General features: G+C 41.6%; 1 protein-coding gene across 2 annotated transcripts in view; it reads right to left on the reverse strand.

The window, feature by feature from the left end:
- jar (Myosin heavy chain 95F jaguar) overlaps positions 1-27345 on the reverse strand; it is a 29821-nt gene extending 2476 nt beyond the window's left edge. Inside the window, exons 1-2 of one of the 2 annotated variants that reach the window (XM_022800003.2) lie at positions 26000-27345; positions 339-3130 (exon numbers count right to left, since the gene is read on the reverse strand). In XM_022800003.2, the coding sequence (XP_022655738.1) occupies positions 339-3130; positions 26000-26003 (2796 nt within the window). In that variant the 5' untranslated portion in view covers positions 26004-27345. Of the gene's footprint in view, positions 1-338; positions 3131-25999 lie in introns of those variants that run through there. The other variant, XM_086983712.1, reaches the window with a different exon arrangement.
- Positions 27346-27355: the final 10 nt, after the last annotated feature.

Consider the following 27355-nt stretch of genomic DNA (forward strand, 5'->3'; position numbering starts at 1 on the left):
GATTCCCTCATCCTCAACAGGTAAGGTCGATAAAGCCGGTCAAAGATTTGCTTATAATGTGAATCAAAAAGCGGACATGCACAAAGTGAGGGCTAAGAGAGCTCACACGTTCTCAAAATAAACATTTTCAACTCCTTAAAAAACATTCCTCTTGATAGACTCAGGGATCGACATTTTTCTAAGGAAATATTACAGTTAGCTTCTTAGAAAACTTCACTAGATTTTCTAAGTAAGCCGAGAGTCAGCATCTCCACCTAGTTTTGCCAGGCAAAATTAAAAAAACATGCTAGCGAAATGTTCGCGTAGACTTGTTGATTGGCCTAGCTGCATAAGCTCACCTTTTGTTTCTTGATCTCTTCCTTCTTACGTTCCTCTTCTTCCTTACGACGTTGAGATTCGCGAACCTGTTCTTCTATGATGGCACACTTCACTTTTTTTGCCAGCTCACCTAAGGCTGCTGAGAGATGTCCACAAAGATTTTCAATCTTGATTCTATCCACCATTTCGCCCGTTTTGATTTGACGGGTAAGCGTTTTCGCCTGCTCTTCAAGCACGTTGAACTCGTAAATTTGAGAAACGATGTTCGACGCAGTTGCTTTTCTCATATCTAACAGTTGTTTAAGAATAACTTTCAGTTTTTTGAGGCCTTGAATACGCCCACCGTACTGCTTGCGAGCTAGGTAGCCCCTAACAGCTTTTTGAATAACTACAAGATTCTCTTGACGGTACTTGATCTTTTTGTGCAGCTTAACGACAGCTAGCGCGCACCACTGCGCTTTTTTCAGTCGAGAAATAACCAGCCATTTCCTCACTTTCGAGATAAGATCGGCCAAACTGGCTGGATCGGACTTCATGATTTCGTCGAACTCTGCGAATTTACCAGATCGGAAGAAAATTTTCGTCAAACCAAACTTGAAATCTGCATCACGAAGTCCTAGCGCTTTAAACAGAGTCTTACAGAACAATCTCGGATCCAACGAAGCGAGCTCCTTTGGCAGAAAACTTTTATATTTTTCATAAAGCTCCTTAAATGGAACACGTGAGGGAAAACCCATTTGCATAAGTTCCAGCACTGAGGTCATTCCTGAGCATCCCAACTGACTAAGAACTTGTGGGCCTTCAAAAGTTTTGGATTCCATTTTGTTGTTTGGTTTGATGCACCGCACAAAGTGAGTTCCGGTTGACTGTAGCTTATTCATCAGTTCTACAAGCTGCTTTCGAAACTTTGCCCCGACAGACACAAATCGCAGTTTGCCTTTGCCAGATGACCCATGAGCTCCAAAGAGGGCTTTAACAAACGCATTGTTCGAGTCCAGAACGATTGCCTCAAGCGAATCGTGCAGTGCGTCATTGTTTTTCTCTAGGAACTTTTCCGTTTGGTAGCATACTGCCCCGGCAAAATGGTGTATAAGAAACCCTTCTTCATCGCGGAGCTCACGATACGCCTTAAGTTTCGATTTGCGAGGAATGCTAATGCGAAAGTGTTTACGGTGCAGTGTGTGCACCTGCGAGGTGAAGTGTACAGCTGTGCCTGTTGGCAGGTTGCTCTCTTCGTCGAGCAGTTCAAATATTCCAGTGTTTTTCGCTTCGAGGAGTTCGATACAATCAGCATTATCAGTGTACGAAATGCGTTTTACGCCCAAGCCTTCTTTTTCGTACAGATTTTGCTCTTCATTGAGAATTCGGTAATTGAAAAATTGTTGTAACTTCTCATTACAATAGTTAATACAAAATTGCTCAAAGCTGTTAGACTGGAAATATTCAAAACCAGCAATATCTAGCACTCCAATGTAATATGCGCTTTGTCTAAAAGGAATACTTTGATTGATGGTACTCACGATGAAGTCAAATAGCTTTGAATAAAGTGCTTTAGCCAACGCATCACGAGCGCTATTGGCTTCATGCGCTTTAAGCGGCACCATATAAACAGTGCCCTTAACCCCACCCTTCGACGTAATTAGTCGAGAGAGCAAAGACATCCGCAGTTCATCAGGATCAACGCCAATTAAGGTGGCAGCATACTTCAAGCTAATCTCACTCGCCTTATCCTTTAGTTTGCTTCCCCCCTTTTTGTCGTCGGGGTTTTCCTCAAACTGCACGTTGCCGAGGTGCAGAACAGACGCCACAACTCCGTACACATAATAGCGTTGTTGCTTATCTAAGCCAATTAGCTCAAGAGACTTGTCCAACCTTTTAAAGTCCTCACTGTCATCGAGAACGGGGTCTTTGAGGGGTCCCCGTTTGTGGTGATCCTGCGACATTCTGTCTGAATCGATATTATTCTTCCCTACGAAATACCTGGTAAGACCACCTTGAAGGTAGTTGTAGTTGTCTGGATTGGTGAGTCCAAGGTTCTGCCTTAGGTCCTCGTCAGCGCCAGCTAGCAGCTGATAGAAGATGTGGTAATTCCGTTCATCTGTTGCCTGACTTACGATTCTTGACTTCTCTAGTAGATAATGCGAAATGTACCCGCCAACGACACTGTACTCATTACCGAAGTGAATCTCGATGAATTTTCCGAACCTCGACGAATTGTTATTTCGAATGGTTTTAGCATTCCCAAATGCCTCGAGAATAGGATTAGCCTCAAGGATTTTTTGCTCGATAGGACCAGCCAAGCTGCCCTCGCACAGGTACCGTAGAATGTATTTTGTTGATTCGGTCTTTCCAGCACCTGATTCGCCCGATACGATGATCGCCTGAGAGCATTTGGCAACTTTCATATCTCTGAAGGCTTTATCGGCCACCGCAAATACGTGTGGTGGTAAAGCCCCTAGCGACTTTCCTTTGTAGGAACGAATTGTCTCCTTGGTGTAAAGGTTCGGTATTTCAAAATAGGGATTCACTGCGATCAGTATGTTTGCCACATATGTGTAGATCTTGTTCTGTTTGTAACGGACCCGTACGTTGTTGAAGAGTGTCGCTTCGTTAAGGTAAACCATTGCGCAGTTGTCGTCGACATCCTTGTTCGGGTCGCTTTCTGCATAGTGAACCTGAGCGTATAACGCTTTCAAAATCATGCTGCCAACTCGAACCGAAATTTTGTCAGCGGTAATGTCAACCACATGACCCATGACATAGCCTTCGTCTGGATGTGCGACCCACACCTTCTGATTATCCATTAGGCCCGCTGAAAATCAAAAGAAACATTAGAATACGCATTGTTGTTGGAAAGTGCTTTCAGACAAAAAAACGCTGAGCTTTGGCGAATAGATAATAATATCTATTTTTCTAGAGATTTTCGTTGATACTATCAATATATGTTTCTATATTGTACTTAAGAATTACATATTAAATCTAGATGCTTTTTTTAAAAATAACTTGAGCTAACATGAGATATCAAACAATCTCCATATCCTGCGCACATCAAAAATAATTTAGGGAAAATTCCGTCCGGGTAAAGTGGCCTTGACTGATTATTCTTTGTCTTTCATATTGTACTATTCATTGGATGCTTTCGTTATTGAAAAATAATAAATCGTATGTTGTCAGCATGACATCCAGCAAATTAGATGTTAAATGGATAATGTTTCCATTTATTTATAATAAAAAACATTACATTAGTAGCTTTTCACGATATGTGGAAATTCTATAAAACTAAAAAATCAATAAAGACGGGGAAAAAGTAATATGGCAATACAACTTAAGTGTTACGGTAATAATAACAGGTGACCTCGATAAACGCTAGTACACTCTGCGACAGCAATTATATATCGCAGAACAAAATAACCCAGAAAACGTTTGCATGTTCGCATATCGGACAGTGATAAAAATGATACAACCCCGAACCGCCAATTGGTCTCCTTCAACATATCCAAGCAAAAGTCAAACTTCAGATGGAATTAGCCATTCCCAACTTGTTGAGGGTCCAGAGGAGTTCGCCCGCAATGATGTTACAGGCGTAACTGGGCGTCGAGTGGCCAGAACGTTTACCTAACGCCTAGCTGTTCTACGACGATGCGGCCGAAACAAACAAATAGGCAGAAGAAGGGTAGAAGTCCGGAACTGTTTTTGAATGCCCAGCGTAAATATAGGCCAACAAAGAATCACACTAGCACAAAACGACGAAATGCACAATTCTATTCGGTTAAGTCGTCGTTTGAAAGATCTTTTACGCAAAGATGGCAAAAAAAGAAATAAATAGGAAGCACATTCGCGGCGATTTTTAAGTCACCAGGCGTTCCGGGGATTCAGGTCGAACAAGGATTATGCGAAACTGTTTTTTCAGTATAAAAAACACTCATTCATGGGTAGGCAGTTTGGATGCGCTTGCCTGATCGTCGCTACTATGCGTTTCGCGTTTAACGAGCATAGCCAATAAGTGTTCGCGGTTTGTTTAACTTTTCTGTTCGTTTAGCTCGTGGTCGAGACGAAGATTTAAAGATGAATTTCATTGTATTCATCGATTTCTTTTGATATGTAGCTTAAGGTTAAAACATTGCAACTGCTTGAAGACGTACAAAAAGGCTGCTGTTAAATTACCTACAGAAGTGCATGTCGAGCATAAAGATAGATTGATAATTTTATCAACTCCCAGGAACCGTAGTGATTTAAGGCTGGTATGTAAAGCTCGTATGCTAAGTTGATTTCCTATTTATCATGAGCTTACAGCATGTTGATATGAAACAAGCTCATATTAAATATAATCGATTTTTTCCATCTAGGCAATTAAAAACCCGGGCAATTTTAAACTTGGCTTGCAAATACACTCAAAGTCTATGAATCTGCCTAAATGAATTTCAACAAGCTGCTAATACAGAGCGATTATTCTATATTTAAAGGGTGCATATAAACTATTCTGTTCTAAGAGTGCTAGTGTATATACAATGCTGAACGATGTTTTCGGTGTAACCTGAATCAAATGACGGCTTAGTCACATCTTGCGTTCGGTTTTTTTCTGCGCTGTGATCTAGCTTTAAGTTCGACTTTTTTGATATCGCCTGCCAATCCTGCCTCCACGAGGCTGCAACAATGTTCTAGTACATATGATCTGGCTGTATTCTGTCTATCAATGTATAATATTCCGATCTACTTTTTCTGGACACACGTTATGACCTGGGACAGGCAGGAGGCCGACCGGGGTAAGACGCGTTCCTAAATAATAACACGACAGAACAGCGTCTGAAAAGGAAGCCGAAGTTCACGCATCGTTTCTATCTCTTTCTAAATTACAGTGAAATTATTAGGAAGCGTCTTTCGTGCTATTTGGTAACGGACATTGCATCAACGGAAAAATATAGCACAGCTACCCGGCTGCAATAGAGATGACGCTGCGAATATATTTTTTGGCCTCTTTGTGTCTTATAGCGTTCTAGTTTATGGAACTCCTCTGAGGCGATATGCCGTTTCAAAACATGACTATTTCACTTCATTTTACGCTGTCTCCAAAGCTGCCATAGAAATCTTCAATTTACTAGTTGATCACCTGGTAACCTAAAAACTCACTATTTTTATAATTTCTGAATCATGTTCATTCATATAATTCTAACAATTTTCCCAAAACGTAGAGACGTCTTTTTCGTAGAGAGACGTCTCTGATATGCATCAACAAAGTATATAGACAAAATCAGAAAAAAATGAAATTACCTTAGTATTTAATATCACCATTTGCTGAATAACAACATTGTTTTTGCTATCATGTACCTGCTGTCAGAATTAATTAATGAAAGAGAGCTGTATATGTGCAAGACGAATACAATTTTATTAGAAGCACCTTTAATCAAAAACATGCACGCATCTTGTATCGATTCAAAACCTCTCAACTATGGTTTATTAGAAACGAGTTGACTGAAGTTAGGAAGTAGTAAAAAGAAGTTTAAACTAAAATCGACTGGGTATATATTTCGTTGAAGGGCTAAGTTCATAGACACATCTATTAGAAAGCACCGATTGTGGCACGACAAGACTTATAGTCAGGACAACGTAAAGCCATTGCTCTATGGTTTCTGAATTTCCGACAACAAACTACATTGTGCCCCGTTAGTAGTCCTTTATACGCTTCTGTGCATAGAGCGCTTCGAGCGAAAAACAGTATTCTAGATTGTGTGCGCAACGGACACTTATTTACGAAAACAGTTTGACCTTGAATGTGGCTGATAATTGTCAAAATAATGACGTAACAGACAGACGTCACCAGCGGATTTGTGCATGTTTTTGGGTTTCAATACTGTAAATTTAATATGTTGGATTTTTTACCGCATGGTACAAACTGCATGCAGACAACACGGTATAGCTTTCGATTCACTGCCTATTCTGTGCACACTATATCCATGACGTTAATGATTGGAAACATAAACTAGAAGACACTGATATATTGTCATAACATTATAATGTAAGAATACTCCCTGTTCTTGTTTATAGGTGACTTTTTATTCCAGTAGAATCTTACTGTAATGACATATCGGTTGTCTCGTTCAAAAGTTTTGCGAAGCTGATTTCCCAAATTTGCTTCCGCATTGGGTTTGAGTAAGCGATCAAGCACTAACCACAACATGTCAACCAGAAAACTCAAAGAAGAAGCACACAACAATACATTAGTAGGCCAGTGCTTCACCCCCAGACTGGCGTTAGAAAGTACCATTTACGTGCTGATGACTGTTTATCCATGAGACATAATTCTTGCTATGTATCTGACTGTCGAAATGCTTCATGGCGCCAATAAAGCGCGTTCTCGCGCTGTACCGTTGCCGCTGCGCGAAAACCCGTTTTACGCTATCGTGCGAAACAATCGCCTAGACAGAAAGTTCTTTAAACTTATTCCAACATGATATAAGTACGTTCTAATCCACAATAAGATTAGTGATGTGACAGTCGAAGGGCTACAATCGTCCGCGGTGGATATACCATGCCAAACTAGCTCGGGCACCTTTTAAAGAATCATCAAATATTGGTTGTAAATGTCCGTGTACAATAAAACTCACCAAGTATTACACTCTAAACTCGCTTGAAATTTGTGTGGAACTAAAATCTTCTTTTATCCATCCTAAATGAGTCTTCAAGTGACAGACTTCCCTTTTATGTGACAATTGCGAGTGACAGTTTTAAACGGGACAACCAACAAATTGTTCAGTGACTGACTGACTGACTGACCTATAGAACACATTAGGTCCGAAGGTGGGTTATATCTAACAAAATCTAAGAATAATAGAATCTCCATCATCGACACCGTTTCGTATTTTTAGTAAAACTTCTCAGAAACAAATCTGTCGATCGAAAGGATACACACTCTCACATTAGTTGTTCGGCTACGCAGCACAACATTGCATCGACGAACTTTATTTTCAGTTCATATATTATGAATATTCTGCTAAAAATCAACTCTCTTACATCTATACATATACAAAAAACATGCGTTGCTTTGTCGAACTTATCCGCTCGCTCTGCATCGACGATTCCTCCACTAACCTGTCTCCAAACAGAAAAAATTACAACTGAACACGCAAGTTATTTTATCAGATGCACAGCCGGCACACAGCCCGAGTTGCTGTGCTTTTGTCTTCACTCCAATATATCCATTCACTCGCTCTTTGAATGCTTCATCATAAGCCATTGGTAGTATTCTATTTATTGTCATAAGGCAATCTCGTTCGTTTGGCTTGTATATCGTATGGTAGTCTGATGGGAGTTGCAGCTTTTGGCTCTATCTCGTACTGCTGCTATTCATCATTGACGGGGCAAGCTGTCACGAGCATCACGATTGCCTTCGCGGGGCTGCTACTGTAGGGAACAGTCAGAGCCTCGCTCATACATCCGCGATCTATTCCAATACATTACTGCTCCTACGATGAAATAGGTGTGAAAAATTTTGTTATTTTTAATTCGGGCTTTAGATCTTATAATTGTGATTACCAGAGGCTCTTTGGGAGTGGTTGGTTTTGTCGCGTGCCGTTCCTTTTAAAGATTTTCCTTAGTTTAAAATCCTGCCTTCATCGCGACTAGCATTCCTCGTCCCTTTTTTTGGCCCTAACCCTTTTTTACCGCCCTCGTTTCTTTGTGACGATTACCTAACATGATAATACTTGACGCGCTCATAATAGTAACTCGCCAACAATAATACATGACGCTGGGACTTCGGACCTACCGAACAGGTCCAAAAACTGCAAAAGTAGACGAAATGAGTTAGTTATAATCGTGGTGCTATCCTCTGTTCTGAAGGTTCTCTAGCTGTAGAGGAACTGAACCAGGAGACTTTCCGGTGCGAAAGCCACTGAATACGTAGGATACTGCCATTCGATTAGTGGCTGGCTCGATTGATTAGTCGCTCTGATGGGCAACGGTTACGGCGGCAGGGAATCTGCGACCCGGACACGATGGGCAAGCAAGCCGTCCCTATCCCAAGCGAGACCATCGCGAAAATTCAACCGGTGTCATAACTACCGAAATCAGCCAGATACTGGACGCCATCCTACGTGTCTCCATGCCGCTGACTCGATGGAGCCAACGAAGCATGACTTTCCAGGGCTCAGCACTTGAAGCACTGCTACCATCACGCCTGGCAACTTCAACAGCAAGCGCCAAGAACATTCATTGGACCCAGAACAACTCCGTCATAGTCGTAACGTAACACGTTTTATTATTCGGACGGCGCCCGATATTGCAGGAACAACAAGTTTAGTCACGACGGCAACTAGGAGCCTGGAGGAGAGAAACGGCATCAGTCAAGCGCAGTCATCACATTGCTATAACCGTTAGCCGTCGCTGCTATTAGCCCGGTAGGACAAGCATCACACCGACAGAGGCCGTCACGGGAGCGATTCCGCTCGACAAGTATAAGCTGCCGGTGCCTTCGCGCTTGGCCGTAGCGACTGCGACTCAGGCAACGGGACAGAAACGACAAAAAAAAGAATTAGTGGCCTTCTGGACTCATCTCAATCGTGTGAGAAACGTGCTAAAGCCACAACGGCAGCAGCGACGACAAGCGGGTCGCTGCGCAAGCTACTTGACTCACAAATGTACCGCAAGGGAACGGCGGTGATAAGTGTCGTTATTGTGCTTACAGCTGTTGCTGTTGTTGTCACAGAGCTGTATCTATCGTTAGCATGGCGCTGCTCTCAGTCGTTCCCACGCCGCCGTTACAGCTGAGCACCGACGTCGCTGTCAGCCTTATTATTTCGATCCGGTATCGCGCTTTTCACTCGTTCACTACAAGCGTCATCACGGACCCCTTCGGCTATTTGCCTGTCTGTTAATTATCGATATTTAAAGCAACGGTTCTCCTATCGGCTGAACAAACGCATCACAAAACACACAGTTTAATAAAGCTGGAGCTAAAACTGTCGTAATTTCCCACTGTTTATTACTATCAGTTTAGTCGTTAAAATGATATGCCGTTGCGACGCGATCGAGCGCGAGATAGACAGCTCAGCGGGGCTCACTAAAAGCGCCGATGACGACAAGGATTCTAGCGTTGGTTAGAGAACCTTGGCTATTCTATAAGCTGTCGCTGGTAGTTATCACCTCCGTCGACATAGATTTTCGTGTGTAGATAGACGTAGATACATGTGCCGATATGAACGACTGCCATTTTTGCAGGTAACAAGGTTCCCTGGTGGCCACTAGACAAAAAATATTCCTTGCCATATGCATCTGAACGGTGACCAGAATTATGCCCGGGCCGATAACGGTTCAGTGCTTATTAGTATAATGAAACTATAATATATTTACCTGTGCGTCGTATACAGGAGATAAAAGAAACTGATTATTTGATCGTCGGCTAATCTGGAGATTTTTGCTGTGGCAGTGATAATTTAAAGCAAACTGTTGTAAGCAAACGGACCGCGGTTATTCCTGCTGTTTAATATAATGTATGTGCATACCGTACGTTTACCGGACCACTGAAGAGAATCCAAACAACATGTCTAGACCAAGTGCTTCCCTTATTATGCCATTTGTGTTTAACCGTAAAAGACATTTGAATGTATACTGCGCTGTAGTTAGATATTTTTATTTCTATATATAGAATTATTTAGTTAAAAAAAATATGACTCCTGTTTACATATGCCATTAGAACTCGAACTAAACGCTTATCGTGTATGTAGAGTGTGACATAAGGGTAACTCAGATAAGAATGCCGTGGACCTCATCCGTCATTCCGAGTTAAATGTTCTATTTTAAAAGTTCAGCCTAGAACTTAAACGTCGTCGGAAGACAAGAAAACCATTTTCAATCGAAGGCGAGTGGTTTGCCATATGCTTATGCTCATTAAATACAACATACCTTTTTCTAACCAAACAAAAATAGCCCAGACGTTGATTATGCATCCAAACCTTATCTTTTTGCGCAAACTTGTGTGTCTGACCGCCTGGTTCAGAGAGCTTCCTCACTACTGTGAGAGACTTCACACTCTGAGTAAATCTAAAACTCGCCAGTGGGCCCTATGTGAACTTGTCTAGAGAACCAATTATGTTACGGAAGAAGACACCGCTGTTTGTTTCGTTCGTTCAGAAAAAAAAACGAAAGAGGGTCGCCTTTGCGGCGAGATAGGGCAAAATAGGTACTTCGTTGACGGTTCCATTTACATGCAAACACATGGCCGCTTATAGCTACTTCATGTGAATGAGATGATGATCCACAGACGAAGCTGAGTGGTTTTCTCGGTATATCTGGTATTCGATTACAGGGCACCTGGACACTTCTTTACCATTATGGGCTTGTTTCTAATGCCTAGACGTACAAACAATATACACTAGGTACATGCGCCTCTCACACGATGTATTACTAAGGCCATTCATTTAACTGACAATCGGTTGTTAGTACCACTGTGGAAAATTTCTGTACGTGCAAAACAAATACCGTAGGATGGATTAAAGCGAACAGGGAAGGGGGTAAAGAGAACATTACATACAGGGAACAGGGTAAAGAGAAAATTTCTTTTCCTTAAATTTTCAAACTGAGAATGTTGTAATTAATCGTGTTGTCCCTTGTCGCGCCTTTTATCATGATCTGAAGATTATGTTGCTGCATAAATTATCAAACCCTTCAGCAACTGATGCAAACGACGCTTTGATCAAATTTTTTGTGCAGCACGATTGAACCCGCTAGATCAATTAGAAGCGTCCTTACTAGTTATCAAATGGTACTAAAACGAGGTAGCTCTTCATTTTAAAATATTCTCAAAATTTAGAAAAGGGCATACTTTGTGGGTTGAACCCGAACGCTCTCAAGCGACACCTACAATTTGAATAATTTTTATTTATATCGATATTCCCTATATTTATGCTATGATAAAAGATGAAAATTTATAAAAGGCAACAAAAGCGTTACGTGCATTGTAGTTACCAGATCAATCAAGTTTCTATCGAATTAATGTGTTGGGAGCTTTTGAATGATCTTATGGTAATGAGTAGATGTTTAATTAGGTAATGATTCGTAATACACAGTTTTGAAAAATATAAACAACCCAAAGGAACTTAACTAAACATTGATATTTTTAGGCAAGCCTCCATTGGTATTCTTTTAAGTCGTTATATAAATCTTTTAACAGGAATTCTTAAACATATAGGTTTCAAATTAGTAAAATTCATATAAAACCTATTTCATTATTAGATAGCCTCGAAGTTTTATTGGTCTACCTTGTACGCTATGTATACAGATATATGACGAGTACATATAAAGGTCGATATGTATGAAAGCATATATGAAAACGATATATATATAAAGTATATAAACAGTTTATCTGTAGAAGCATATTGTTTCAACATTTCTGAAATTTGTTACCATTAATGTTATGGTATAAGGTAAATGGCTTCATAACAGTTGTGTACATAGCTTCACTATGCAGTAACGTCGAAACGTAGACGCTAGTTAGGGCAATTGATTAACGTATGGAACACTTAGTCTGCGTCTGAATGACGTTCTGAGTGGCCGAAGACGTTAAAAAGCATTTCGCTGCGCCTTGTTTGACGGTAGTCAATCAGTTGAAAAATCGATACGTTATGAAGATGTGTTATTATTTATCACTCTTTCTCTCACTTTAAAACTCTTGTAGAAAGTAATAACCGTACCTCGTCCAACAAGATCCACTGAATGAATGCGCAGTTTACTGAACTTCATTTGTGGCAAAGCCTGTCTTGCCTTTCCCCCATCATCCCTAACAAATTTGCCTTTCCTCAAAACAGTCTTCGCGCATTTTACCTCAAGGCGAAACAATCTGCAGATATGTGTATATATACATGATTACAGATTTTCGTTGCGGCAGTGGTTATACGAAATTCCTTTAGCAATTACCTAAGTATTTTTTTGAATGCTATTTACGTTTTACGCGATAGAGTGCTCTATCCGTTTATTTATTTGTATTTCGACTGTCACTTAGAGCGTTTTTACCTATTTGTCGTTAGTAGTAATCTATTTCCGTGTTGCATTAGCTTGACCTTTGCTAGCTCCTCGTGGTAGCGAAAAGAGGACTGAGTCTGCGTCGTTGCCCCGACTTGGAAGCTAACGGGCCGATGCCCGAGACACAGAGTGCGTACGTAATTCACAACTGCTTAAATAAAGTCGCTGATCATGCCTTTTCTATATTGTAGCGTACCACTGGCGAATAGGAATACTGTGAGAAGATTGCCAACCATGCCTTTCTAAGCCTTGGTCACTGAGATCTAACGCAGGTAGTTAATTCTTTCCGCTGCGGTCCGGCCACAAAAATCTGCATACCAACGTGTCCCCGTACCAACAAGGACAGTGCGATTTGCTATTGTTGCCCATATCGACTACCACTAGTGTTGTCTACCTCTCATGACGCTTGTGCCTGAAATATATATGAAAAAAAAAAAGCTCGGATAAACGGCAGATGAATGCTTCCCAATTCGCAATAAGTGATGCTAACTAAGAAACAAAAAAAAAACTAAAAAAACTGAATCTTTAAAGTTCTGGAACCGTTTTAGGGCATTAGATCAGACGATTGGTATGCAGCAAAGTATGTTTATGCCCGAACTCGAGCCTACCTCACCACGTGTGCCTTAAGTTCTGCAGACGTTACACATTAGGCCAATTTATATTGATAATATAGTAACAGAACCTGTTAATAAGATAGCAATAGGTAAATCTGGCAGTCAGCTAGCTAAGCTTACCCCATTTAATTTTTCGGACAGATTGAGCTTTTGCAAGCACGACCCATCTCCGTCTTACTCGCTCCATCTTTCCTAGCTCTCGTTTGCCGTTTTGCGACCACTGCAGCCGTTCATGATAGTGAAGCTGCTGCCGCGACTGATAATACGACACTGACCCAGTCAATACGCGGTTAGTGAAAGCGTAGACTATGATGGATGCATGCATTGTAGTGGACAACAGGCAGCTATCGTGATCCGAAGAAAGCGCAACACAACTAGGACCGCCGCGGTCGGTTCGACTGTGACGGTAAAAATGAACGGCGTCGTACATCACACGGATCATTAACGCGGAAATTCCTAGCAGGAAGAACGACAGCTAGCGGTAACGGCTGTACAACTTATCGCTGTAACCTCGACTCGTTTACCTATGAGGTGCTTCAGAGGTTGTCTTCAGTTTTAGCGAGAGGGGTTTGCTAAGCATTCGCTTGGAGCACGGTGGATCTTCTTCAATAACTTAAAAATTCAATTCGATTTAAGCTGATCTATTTCATAACCAGTCATCGAGCTAACTGGTTACACCTACTTAGAGCTGCGAATGAATTAAAAGTCTTCTCAAGTTTTCGATGAAATCGAAAACCAACAAAGAAAGAGATTTTTTTTTATTCAGCTGGTACTTCGGCTGATATACTTTACGCGTGACGAGGTGAATTTACTGTTTTTTTTTTTAATTTGTATGACTTAATACTTTTGTATGCTTCTGAAATTACTTATGAATCTTTACGCAATCACGGGACTCAAGGTGTGATTAGCAAATGCCTTAAACATTTTTCAAAGTACTAATTGTGCGCGCTATTTATTTAACTAACCTTGGTTGCTTCAGCTGATAGACAATAACATAAAGGTCTTTCCCAGTGCGATTCTCTCGTCTGGCGTGAGACGAACGTGTACAATGTATAATTCTAGGGAGAAGACATAGACAGACCGAAAAGAATAACAAAACAGCTTCCAATCATAAAACAACAATGCGACTGTTATGAACTTTGGCGAAATGATATAAATGTTAGAACTTGTATGCACCCAAATTCTACGGCTTTGCAATATTGTCCATTTTCTTCACTTAGCAAACGGGCAACATGTGACGGGTGCAAAGCGCTTTGCTCAGCTGGGTTTGTCCTGCTAGGCCGAGAGCACTCTCAGTCGGGTGCACAGTTGTGACTGAGTAGATGTTTTATGGTTTCTCGTCAGACCTTCGATTGATTCTCATGCAGTAACAGCTCCCCGTTGTATGGCCATCGACAAACCATAGAGATGGAGGGATTCTCGCTGTCACACGCATACATTTTGCCGTTCTCATTTCTATGGGCTTTATTGCCTACATTTTCATTCATTCATTCAACATATTATCACCTCATGGCTAGGGGATCGTTCAACGCACAGAGATCTACCTGCCGATCAGCTGACATTGTTGTAGAGGGCATCAAACAAATGGAGCAAGCAACTCACATAGTGTAGTGTCGAAATGGTTGGAAGGAAAAGGCGTCAGCGGGCGAATTGGTGACTGGAATGTTTATCCAAACCAATATGTCTGGTTCAGTCTTCACAAGAAGGATTGGGTTCATTTGGTCCATTATTACTATTTGTTCAGTACACACGGCTGGCGCCTTACGAGAAACCAATATAGCAAAAAATGAACGACAGCTTGCGCGTTGTAGGTTTGTAATTTGGCCTTTTCTTGACCCTTCGACAACTGCTCTACCTTGTGGTTTTCACGCTCATCGTGAACGTCGCCGTACGAATGGGCAGTCGGTTCATCAAAGCTTATAGCAAGAGTCATAAAACTAATTTTGTATTCAATTTTTCATGATTTGAAATTGTTGACGCCGCTATGACGATGCCTGAGAAACGTAAGGTAGCTTCGCGTCCCGCAAAGATAAGCAAACCAAACAAATCCGTTCTTTTATAATCACCTCATCATCCTAATAACAGTCGCCTTAATCGGAATATAACCTGTTGTTATTAGCCAATGGTCGTTGTGAAGTCGTTTTGCATGTCGCCACATACATCGGAGAACCTTTCCATGAAGGGAAATTTAATTTATATTAAGAATTGTTACTTGGTCACTTGTCGTCTAATAAAAATAAGTTACACTGGTGGCAGGCCACAGCGCTGGCAGGGGCAGCTACAGTTATTATATCGATCGCAAACTAAATAGTAAGTTGAAATAGGGGTACGGTTTAGCGTAGAAGAATAGGCGTGCCTATGCATTTTTTCTCTTAATAAAACGCCTTGAATCCAAGAACTGTGTGGTGCAGGTCATAATTTTCGAAGAAGCTCTAAACGACATCTTAGTTAGTTACCATTTGGCCTGCATGTGTAAAAGGCCGAAGGCTTCTGTCGTCTGACACATGGTCGAACAATCGCGCGACAATAATATATTGTAAAGCATGGTATCGACGCAAGCAAAATTATGATGCCAAAAGTATGACGGCAAGTTTTGCTCTGAGGAAGTGAAAACGTTCGTTTAACTAAGGTCTCGATGACGTCTGCTAGCAGTAACTATACTTAACCCAATAATTCAACTTATCAAATGCCTTTTCTAGTCTCGTAGTATAGACAAAACGCGTTCGGCAGTATTATTCGTAGTCATCTGGTTGTCATAAGTGATTATATAGAATTTTATAGAAAATTATATAGAATTTAATAAGTGCAAAATAGGTAAATATTAGGTTACCATTTCAATTGGTAAAATCCAAATGTTTTCTTGGCTTCTTTTTGATGAAACTTAATCACATATCGGTGTCTCGGCGTCTCCACGGGTTCTGTCAGTGACTGCTGCCATTCCAATGAGATAGCTAAACAGGACAGTAGATGCATTGCGTTTTGTTCAGTTTTGCTAGCACAGTAATTTCGTTACCATCGTTGAAGCCACAGAAAATAGGGGGGAAGTGCCCCTGCACAGGAACTCACTTAGTGACTTCTGACACTTAACCCACACACTTTGTTTCTCGGAGCAAAAATTGCGCTATTCTAGCCAAACATTTGGCCGTGTCATCAGGCTGCCCCCGATCCCACAGAGCTGCTGAGGAAAATCGCACTTATACCTCTAAGTGGGGAACAGGACGATAGGCAATTGTCGACTTGACCCATTGCTCCTACATATTCTCTCCAGGCAACGTATTATTGTACCATTATTGATACTACTGCAACAATAAAGATAACAATAGCCAGCGCAAAATAGAAGCGTGCCTAGAAGCGACGTTATCGTAGCAAACCGATAACACAAACTCGGCACTGAACTGAACCGGGGTAATTTATTTGAGCAGCTTGCCGGTTTTGATGAAGATGGTAATGATCACCATCTTATGTCAGGCGTCATTTGTCAAGCGTCGAGAACAGCAGAAACTAACACAGCATCGACAACAGCCAGAGTCAGTTTTCGACTTCAACAATAGACCGATGCGTTTCTCGCCAGTAGACCACCTAAGAGAAGGCAGCTTTTCTGCCGTAGACATCGGTCGCCGCTACTGCTGTGATGCTATTTAACATCACGTACTATTGCGACCCGCTGCTGAAGCCTGTTCCGTCGATTGCAGCGGCAGTAACAGACGTAAGCCATACTGAGCCCAGATAATGAATGAATGAATGAGTGAACGAACAAAGCTTTTAGCATACAACAACTCGTCTCCAGCACATATTGCCCCTAAAGGGCTACGGTTATTGGCAGATACATTGGTGGTGTTGCTAGCTAGCTTGCTTGCTATCACGAGTCTGTGCTCCTGCCTGTGGCTGTCTTCACGTAGTGAAAATGGAAATTTTGTTGACGTGATCCAAGCGGTTGTGTTACGATCTTTTTTCGTCTCCGCCTAGCCGCCAACTTACTGGCACGTCATTTTCGCTATTCTCCACCGATCACACCGCTTCGTCTTGACGGCGTCTTCGTTTCCCCGTAATTGCGTGCCACGGGTGACAACGATCCGACCTCATCATAAAGGTTTAGCAAAGCAGGACATATGTTGCACTGCCAACCAACCAATAATTCATAGTCAGGTAAGCAAGAAGAAGCAGAGGACGAGTTGAATGATTATATATATATATATTGTATTTCCTGGTCCTAATGATAATTCGGCTTCGCAGTGCCTTTTACCATAGAGAAGCACCGCTTCTATTGATACAAAGTTATGGAAATCGTGTTCTGACTTTACTATCTGAGGGTGGTTTTATTACTTTATTTTGGCTCACTCATGAAAATGAGTGATATATAAAAACACCGCTGGTAGTAAGCGTTGTCGAAGCGCTCCGAACGGATGAATGGATTTTTCATCGACCTCAGGAAAGGTGCGGAAAAGTCCTTTGTGCCGTTGTCGCAGCTTCGAGCTAGAAAGAATCTCTTGAAATGGAAAAACATTTTGTCGACGAACATAAAATAGCTACGGTAAAGGTACAAGAATAGAATTTGGGTTTATTGCGCTTATCAAGGGATGGATCGCCTCCATATTGGTTCGAACATTTGAAAAGGCGGTTTTCATCGACGCAGTGTCATGATCAAGGGTTTCACCTGGTCCCCATATGATCGTTGCAGAACGTTACTCTTCAATCGACAATTCTTAAGCCACAAAAGTCGCACGGCTGAAGAAGCTAGCCAGGAATTCATGTATCTGTACCTATAGGATACGGTACCTAAGTTGGGAGCGATCTTCTACATATGCTACGAGTAAATGCGTTCCTGACTTTCATGTTTATTCAATATAGCAGCCCTTCATCGCGATTCGAATCCTAAGCCGCTCACAGGTTCGTTTTACATATTCTTTCGGCGATTCTGCGAACGCCTTCTTAGTAAAGGAACGAGTGAGCGGGTCGATGTTACTATGCCGAAACCCGCTAGATCTTCGCTCACTCACGTTCTACGCAGTCTAGATTTAAACCCGTTCTACGCATAGCAGTCTAACGGGTTTAAATCTAGACTGTTCGCTGGCCATATGTGCTCTTCCCAAAACATGCTTTTGTTTCGGCTATTTTTTCGGAAAACGTATGGCCTTCTCTTAGACATTTTAACTATCTTTGGTGGCACAATGGTTTATAGAAGTTGCAAATAAGCATTCCTAATGGTGGGCTTGTCTTTCTAGAGGAAACATGGTGGCATTACGATTTTTTCACTGGATAACACACACAAAGCATGAACTTTGGCCTAAAAAATCGCTTTTACCCACAATGGAGACACATTTCCTTGATTCTGGGAAAACCAGCGATAATTTCTACGATTCATTTTTGAATTGAGGACAAAAGTGGTCGTTAAAAAATGGCTTCATCCTAGCGGGAATGTTCGATTATCCGTCAGCACTTAACTGTTAATAATATATTTGGGGCTGCATATTAACGCATCAATTTAACTGTTACTTTAGTTATAGAAGATGCCTTCGTGAAATGAAGATTCATACAAAACCGCACTTTATTTTCTCATAAAATAATACGAAAATCAATTAGTTCAAATTCTCTTAAACTTAAAAAAAGAGGTATATTGTAACGGTAATGAATATATCTGCGATCTGTAATTATTTGTGTTACCTATTTCATCCACCCTCTTTGCGCCAAGATGTACCTTACTGCTACTGCACTTTCTTGAGATCTGCGCTCTGGTACCGTCTACAATTGATAAACCTTCGATTTTACTCGTATTCTCAAGTCCTTCAGTATTCATTCACATCCTGCGCAAACTGCAAACATGAATAGATATGCCTTTCAATCACATCAGAGAGGGAGGCAACAAAGAGCTCAAAAATAGTAAATAATAAAAAAGTCAGGAGTAAATGATCTTTTTGTCATTGTTGTGTCATCAAGACCAAAAGCTGATCGGGGAACAAGAACAACAGTCGCAACAACGGCTGAGCTGTTGCCTCGATGTTCTCATCCAGTGTATTTCAGCTATGGGACGTTGCGTCCACCTCTCTACATTACCGTTGCGAACTAATTTCAACGTGAGAAATATGCACAAACAATTTCATACGCGTAACACAGCGAGTATGTGGTTCCATTAGGAAACAGTTCTGTCGCAAAACATTTCGAAGTTTAAGTTCTGCAGTTTAATTGTACCTTGCGCTTGTTATGCCTAACTGCAGAGGGACGCGGTCGTATGTCCTGATCGTAATACGCGTTGCCACTTATGGAATAACCCTTCTGTGTTTAGTTGTGCGTCAGCATAATGAGTGTCAGAATGTTACCGCGCGTGTAGGCTTTGATATGTAGATCAATATTTCAGTAAGCTATAAAGTAATAGTAATACAGTTCGATATATGTTGTTTCTGATGAATAAAGGAAATAGAGCGAACATGTAGTGGTTAAAAAAAAATAGTCAGAAACAACAGTCATACGTTAGGCTTTGATAGCTTTGGATAGCGTATGTTGTTCTACAGATATTAACCCCGTTTTACATTCCGTCCGTGTTCTCCGTGTCGCTGCAGCAAAGTCAAAGGTGGAAATTCAGTTTCTATCTCTCAGTCACTACCAAGCGCATCTGCAGGAGACGTAATGCTGACTCTCCTTATAGGAGAGGTTATGCCGAAAGCGCAACAACTCCTTTCTTCAGAGCAGGATGCTTCAAAAGTCTTCGTCTCTAAGTGAATACTCTTTAGATCAGAGCGGCTGGTTGGCTCAATGCCCCACATCCGTTCTATGCAGCGTCTCTGCTCAGTCGAGCTTGGGGTTGAAGGCTGCGTACGTATGTACATAAACACCCAATGAAACCCACGATAGATAGAACACAACAAGATACCTGAGGACCGACAATACGCTTGCTATAGGATTACATAAGCAAATAAATGTAGCCACCCCGTCAACACAAATAGACGCGCGCACGTCGTTCAGCTTTTTTTTGGAGTAAAGCAACGACGTAAGATGTTGTTACGTAACAACAGAAAGAGTTACACAATACATAGAACAGGTAGTAACAGTGGCTATCCACAGCCGTAACATGGACAATTTTTCGAAACGGGCCTATGTTTTTAGTTCTGCTTGTTGACACTGTGACACAGGACAGCTAGTGGGAAACATAGTACGTACCCGCTGGTCAACGAGCCCAGAGAAATAACTGTGTTTATGCAATTTCGGCTGAAGGGAAGGATACCGGGATAAAAGCTGGGTAAAGCTAAAACTGTGTACAGGATCAAACAGAGCAATATCGGGCTCCGGAACTCAGCTCATAACAATCACACAATAAGATTTGCTCAACAACAATTTAAAAATAACATTTTCGTCATATACGCACCACAAGAGTGAAAAATATAACAGCGAGATTGCCGTCCAAGATAGACTACACAATGGTAATAACTTTTGATGATTTATCTATGACTCTGAACGTGTATTAAACAATTGTGCTAGCGATGGGTATGCTGTGTTGAAATAGTTTATGACAGATTATGCCATTGTTTGAGCTCGCTTACGCACACCGAGCTTCTCAGAATATTCATCATTGAAACATTTGTCTTGACTTGACAAAAGAATACTTGACATACCCAGTATCCTTTTGACTTAGTTAGTAATATTGGTAATATATTTAGTATTTAGTAATATAGGTTAAACTAATAAGGACTTTGTTCTTTGTAGTTAAAGTTGTGTCACTGTATATTTACGGAAAGCACGTGGTTTCAACTTCTCGAGTAAAAATAACAGTATGTTTTTTTTTTATAAATTCCAGCTCATCTAAAGTAAAATCAGTCAAGTTTAATAGTAAGTTGAAAAAAAGAGCAACGGCACAGTTTGTATGCTTGCGCTTGAACTTTTTATCCCGTGTCGTTCAATATGACGCCATAATTACCCAATAGTTACAAAAGCAGTTGAAGAGAATATACATGTATACGTATCAAGCTTCTGAGCCTATCGAGCCGGCCGGTGTCACTTTATTATGGTACCATCGTAATTTACGTAGCAAACCAATAATATTTTCTTGCTTCTTCTCGAGTGACGGATCGTTTTCGAAGAAGCAATTCGACTTTTGCTTGTTGTTTCGGAGATACGCATTGCTCGCACGTGAAACAGACGTCCACGTCATTGTGACACTGCCAAATATATCTTGGACTCGTCAATGGGGAAACAGCATTAGACCAAAGTTGAAATCCGTCCCAAAGTTAGCCGCTTCCTTCACTACGCAGAGAGTAGATGACTGTAGCAATATGTTCGCTGAGTCGGTAACTGTATGTACGAGCAGTCGCTTTGAACTGTCCAACAGTTGAGCAGCTGTTGCTTAACATGGCGCTGCTGGTATTGCAACTGTATACTGGATAAATTTTATTACGTCTTTCTTATGCTTTTGCTTGATAAATACGCTTCGGGAACTCGCGTGAAGATTCAGCACCGTCCTATGTACGCGTGTCTGTGCTCGTCCGATTCGTCGCGACCATTTGCGTGTTTTCCGTTGGGTCTCAAGTCTACGTTTGATTTTGAATAATTTAAAAGGTACTATTGTATGTATAATACCGACCACCAGGCATCTTTAATCTGCACATAAACCCAGACATCAGAGCGATATTAGTCATGTACATGGATCGCTGGCACCAGCCGTCTATCTGTGCCATATCTCTGATCAGACTCTTATTCGTTACAAACTAGTTCCGATTTCGCACCTCGGCCGATGATTTCGCTACAATGGGCGCAAAACTTACCGGTTAAGTGCGAGAAATCATGTTTAAATAATTGCATAAATTAGTTACTCAGGCGCCTTATATGACTCCGTCGTCTGACCGACTTTTCTTTTCTTTGAGAACCATTAATCTACGCTTCTGAATGCGTATCGATTCCAGCTAGCTATTATTTACGGAGTATCGGCGTCTTTGTGCTCAACGAACTTTCGTGAGTAGCTGTCCTGGCAATGCACCACGGCCGACATCGCTGAAGCGAAGGGCGTAAAAGAAATGCTAAACGCCGTCCGTAAGCTACAGTAGCCAAAACCTAAATGGCAGGATCCCCTTCGATTCCTACTATGTGCACTATACGTTCCTAGTACAACAGTGAAGACTCTCAAGCGTGACAACGTTCGGCATACAGTCGACGTTACGAGATGCGGTTCGAGCGCAGAGCATCAATAAGCGAGTAAATTTGTTTTTACAAAATCCAAATAACTTTTTTTCATTACTGTGGCTACGTATCAACACAGCGGATACAAACATCACACGGTCAACGTACTTCGTCACTGATACACTAACAATGCATTGATTAAAACAAGCCTTGAATCCCACTACAGCTGTGAGGAAAACTCATTGATCTGCAGTCAATCGACGTCCGCTCGCGAGTCTACCAGGATATAGCGGTGGAGAGACAAAGCAATCTCAAATAGATGATGAAAGCATAGTAGGTATACATTTGTACGCGTTTGTTATAAAAAGACACGGAACACATAGAAGTGGGCTTAATTATAATACAGACTTGCCTCCGGTGGGCATTTAGTAGAACTAATGTGTCACACCAAAAAGATCGAATGTTCACAAAAATAATCTGAAGACGCGCATATCTAATGAAGGCTAAGATTTTGTTTACACATAATGCATATCTACATAATGACATGTATAACTTTTCTTTCTACAGGAGGTGTTCAAGATCATCACCGTTCTAATCATACGGATGGAGCATTGACATCAATGAATATTTTATTTGTTGTCTACTGGCTTAATGCAAGGGGCTCTTGAATGGCCAAATATCTATCGATTTTTGGACGGCGTAGACGTTCTAGTCAAGGGATATCGACAAAAATCGGCAAGAATGAACGCAACCAAGTTGATCAACTATGGAAAATTGTAACTTCACTGGCCGAAAGGATCTTTTTCGAAAACTGTACATTTTAGTTAGGTTTTTCCACGTACCAATGGTAAAGATGTTTTTTCCGGTCCGGACCATCTCAGTTGATAGACCGTACGCTTGTTAGGACGCTACTTTGGCCGCTAGTGAAGCCCGTCGATGTTTTTATTTTTCCGGAACGTTCTCTGCGCTCCAAAGTCACCTTTTATCCGACTAATTACGTGTTGCCTAGGTGGGCAGGAAGTTGCCTGTGATTTTATTTGAGCTAGATTTGTGTATTTTCAGTAGCATTTAGAATAGAGTTTCCTTTGCTCAATTCAGTTAACTGTAGTCTACTCACTATTTCCAATGGTTCACGTCGAAAACAACAAGAAACTGTATATAGCCTGTATATATATTATTGCGTTTTCAGATGGTGCGTGCAATCATCGGTGGCGCCCAATTCAAAAAGAGAGTACGTTTTCAGAGTGACTGAACGCTAATATCTTACTTAGTAACTACCCGACTAGTGTTCCACTGTACTTAATCCGAATACTCCGCTAATTGTTACAATGGGACGCGTATAGCTGGTCCAGGATTACTCAATGAGGAGTAAACATCACTGATCAAATATAATACAATATTACTGAGACGTTCACCCGACGCATACGATCCAACAACCTAATTAAAAAAGAAAAAAAAAATAAATAAGCCCTGCATTTACGCGAGTACACGTTTCGCTAAGGAGCAAGTTCTATTGATTGAATATCTTTACTAATAGAATGTAGATATTATACACGAAACGTGACCTGCGCAATTATTTCCACCAGTACATTCTTCGTGTGCAACCAGACTGTACATTACCATAACGAAAGGACGAATAGACCTTTGCAGTTCTAATAATTAACTTAATAAGTAGACTATTAATTGAAAATCGCGACAAACCAGCAGACCGGAAGTCAATATACGTTGCCACAACTTCTGGGCGTTCGATAATCCATCCCTTTTAGTCCGAAGTCACTGCGTCGTGTCCGCCATGTTGGATCTCGGCCAGCGCTACTACGTCCTCTACTTCATGATTCTATGGATCTCCGCCTTATTTGTTTCTTCGACGATAGGAAAATAGTGTAAAACTAACTCTGACAAAAACAGCAGGTACAAGGTTTAATGCAGGACAACGCTATTCATCGTTATTTCGATGCGCACATCCCAGGAGCATTACTAGGTAAATCGAGTTCGAAACACAGGCCTTGACCATCTGGCCAGAACGCAACAGGTCTGACTCGAAACAAATGAATCGTGTTTAGTCTCAATCTTAAACTAGTTAATTTTGAGATTGACCTCGTTCTAGATGTCCCATATGTGTTGCAGGGAATGTGTTTCTTATAAGAATATTCGTATCATCCTATTTGTCCGTCTGCTTAACGCAGTGTGCGACACAGTCAGCGATAATCAGTGGTCGGGTATAGAACGCATGCCCTATTGTCTTCATTTTTTCACCAGGATAACCAGATCAAGTAGCGGTTACCCACACATGAAGAAGCCCATTTTCGAAAACGTGTCAGAGTCGAAATGCCTCTTATATTAGAAGTGTGTTTTAGCTGCCGGCAGATTTGACGATTTCTCTCGGTACATGTTCAAAAGATCAAAAGAAAAAGGAACAATTCCAGACGGAGCCCGTGTACACTACATCAGTTCGTTGTCTATCGGCAACGGCATGAATGAGAATCCTGCACCCTTTGCTCTAAATAATAAATGTACATCCGATATCGGCATGGGGCATTGTTTCAGGTGGCTGATTCTAATGCATTGAACTAAGTCTGTCTAGGTCGCTGATTTGCTACGTAACAATATGGCCGCTACACCGTCGCGAGGGCATTGACCATAGGCTGTTTTTATCATTAATGCTTGCCGCTAATGATTTTAGCAGGTCGAGCTGCGAAGGACTGGAGAAGAAGGACTAGGGGTGGCGTTACGCTTGAAGTCGATAGATCGATACCCAACGCATCATTTCGCCTCAGCTCCTTCTTGACATAGGTTCACCTCTTATTAGATAGTTCAACTTCCTCTAAACTTTAACGTAGTTACAATTCTTGGGTTATCTGAAATAATGCGTTCAATATAGCCTAGATCGGTATATGCGTCTCTTGAGGAGTAGATGTTCGGTGATGTGAACTCTAGATCAATTATACTGATTTTGACCTTACAAGCTGGCAGCAAATCCAACAATTTTTATGAACGACAGCCCGACACAAATTAGCCTTGTGAAGCAACGCTCGCTGAGAAATAGAAATCTGCAAGACAGCGGATGCTTAGGAAATTTATCTAAAATTTGCCTATATAAATGATTAGACTGACAAACGTATATTGTATCCCTATTCGTTATCTTAAATGTACTACATTTTCAATGAAAATTAAAAATAAATAATTAAGATAAATTCGTGAAAAGGTCTGCCTTAGGGAATACTGCGTCTTCATTTGCTATGCTCAACTTCGATAGGTTACTTTGTTTGCTTATGAGAAAAACTCCAATTCAATATGGAAGACTGTTTTAGTAATCAAGCAGCCGGTATCAAGTGCTCCCCCATACTACGATAAAAACACCGCAATGGATGAATTGACCAAATCATATAAATCTGCTGGCTCTAAATGCTGGTTAGTTTTTATAGCACTGAGAAAATAAGTATACGTTTGCTTACTGGTCTATCGTGTAGTCACAAACGGCTCGAATCAGACGGTGGTGATCTGATGAAAAAAACACTGGCCAACGTCGCTTTCTGATCAATAGCTAGTCATTCCAAGGTCCGTAAAGCAGTGCTGGACATAGGGACTAACAAATCGCCGAGTTTTTCTGGGGGAAACATCCTTTTACCTATATTGGGGCTTGACAGCTTTGTTTTTTTAGTTTTCTTTGTGCGGAAGAATGAAGTAGATGTTGGATGTTGCGGGGTCAGGGCGGCGATTCGTTGCACATACTACTGTTCTATATGTCAGTTTGTTAGCTTAAGGTAATTCCTCAAATATATAATAAATCGAAGCAGATTATAGGATTATAGACAGCTGTGTTTCGAAAGATTCAAACACTGAAGTAGTAATATTCTCTTCGTAGTAATTTTGTGTACCTTGATTTTAGAGTTCTTGTTTTTTGTGTTTTTGAGTATAGCTGGTTTACTATGAATAGTAAGTGAGAAACGTACCCATCCCGCGAGTTGAGTTTCTAGCTTTCTTTTCGTCCTATGTGTGAAGCTAGTCAATGGTGACAATTTTTGGTGCTGAAGGTATCGTCGATACTAATAAACATAGTAGATCTGTAACTATCCAAGTTGCTCACAACTGTTCTACCGTGTCGCCGCTGTTTTCAATCGGTTGACTGTTATTCGTCTTACAGCAGAAGCAGAAAAAACAATTGTTTGTTTCAACATGTAATTTGCGCGAAATCTTAATCGCAACCTGGACTCTGTACAGCACAACTGCCGATCCTCACAAAATAACACCAACTAAAATAAACAACCAGTTTTAGGTAGGACAAACGTTTCGCTCAGAGTTAATCGATCGCCATGGTCACTTTTGCCGGTACGAAACTAATCGTTGCTTGCTACGACACGTATTACACGTAGACGTTCTAGACCCGGGTGCAGATATGAGCGACACGATGTATTCGTATGTATCATCAGCGTCTATTATAACAGTTTTTCTTACAGAAAAAAGTCGCTTTGCCAACTTCAGCTTCGTTAGCGCCGATACGCTCGGGCGAAGTGCGATGAAGTCGACCGTCAACTAACTGTTGGATAGATATCTCAAGCCGAGCCGGGCAAAAAAAGCAAAATGGCTGCCTTCCAACACAACGTCACTCATGTGTGTATCTACCGCAAACAAACAGTCCAGCAGTGCCCAGCTGCCAGGTCACTTCAGCTCCACCTACAACTGATATCACAGAAGTTGTGCTTGAAGTGGATGGAACATAAGTAGCAATGATTCTCAGCTGATTTATCCGTTCACGAATAGGGGACTCCGCTATCACTGCCTGATCCACTGACTGACTGACTGACGAAAGAGACAGATGGCAGGCTCTGTACCCTGCTCTGTGCCACTGAACTGACAGAATTTCAGCGCTGACGGCGTGAGCACCCACAAACGCCCGGCAACAGTCACAAACAGGCGAGCAACAAAGCACTATAGCTGAAGTAAATTCGCTACTACACCTCACTTGCTGTCTGTTCTACGAAGCCGTCGTCCCTTCGCGGCCGCTTTCTAGAGGCGCAGAGATGCCGATTAAATCAAAGCTGAGCGATGTGGCAAAGCGCCGGGCGTAGCAACCAAGTGACTAGTCAGCCAAGCAACAGTCAGTCGCTCTGCCACTGAGCAGCCTAGGCGGCAGCAGCGACGACGACGACGACTGGTCCGCACTCCGCCGGCGTCCGCTTGTGTGGAGCGTCATAGACGGCAGTGACTGCGTCCAGACAGAGCACGTGACCAACCGGCACCAGTGGGCCTCCAATAGCGCCAGCAAGCGTCGATGTAGCGTACTCTCCTGCCGCACGCAGACAACGAGG

The sequence above is a fragment of the Varroa destructor genome, unplaced genomic scaffold (assembly GCF_002443255.2).
Source record: "Varroa destructor unplaced genomic scaffold, Vdes_3.0 BEIS01000003.1, whole genome shotgun sequence".
NCBI classification, from domain to species: domain Eukaryota; kingdom Metazoa; phylum Arthropoda; class Arachnida; order Mesostigmata; family Varroidae; genus Varroa; species Varroa destructor.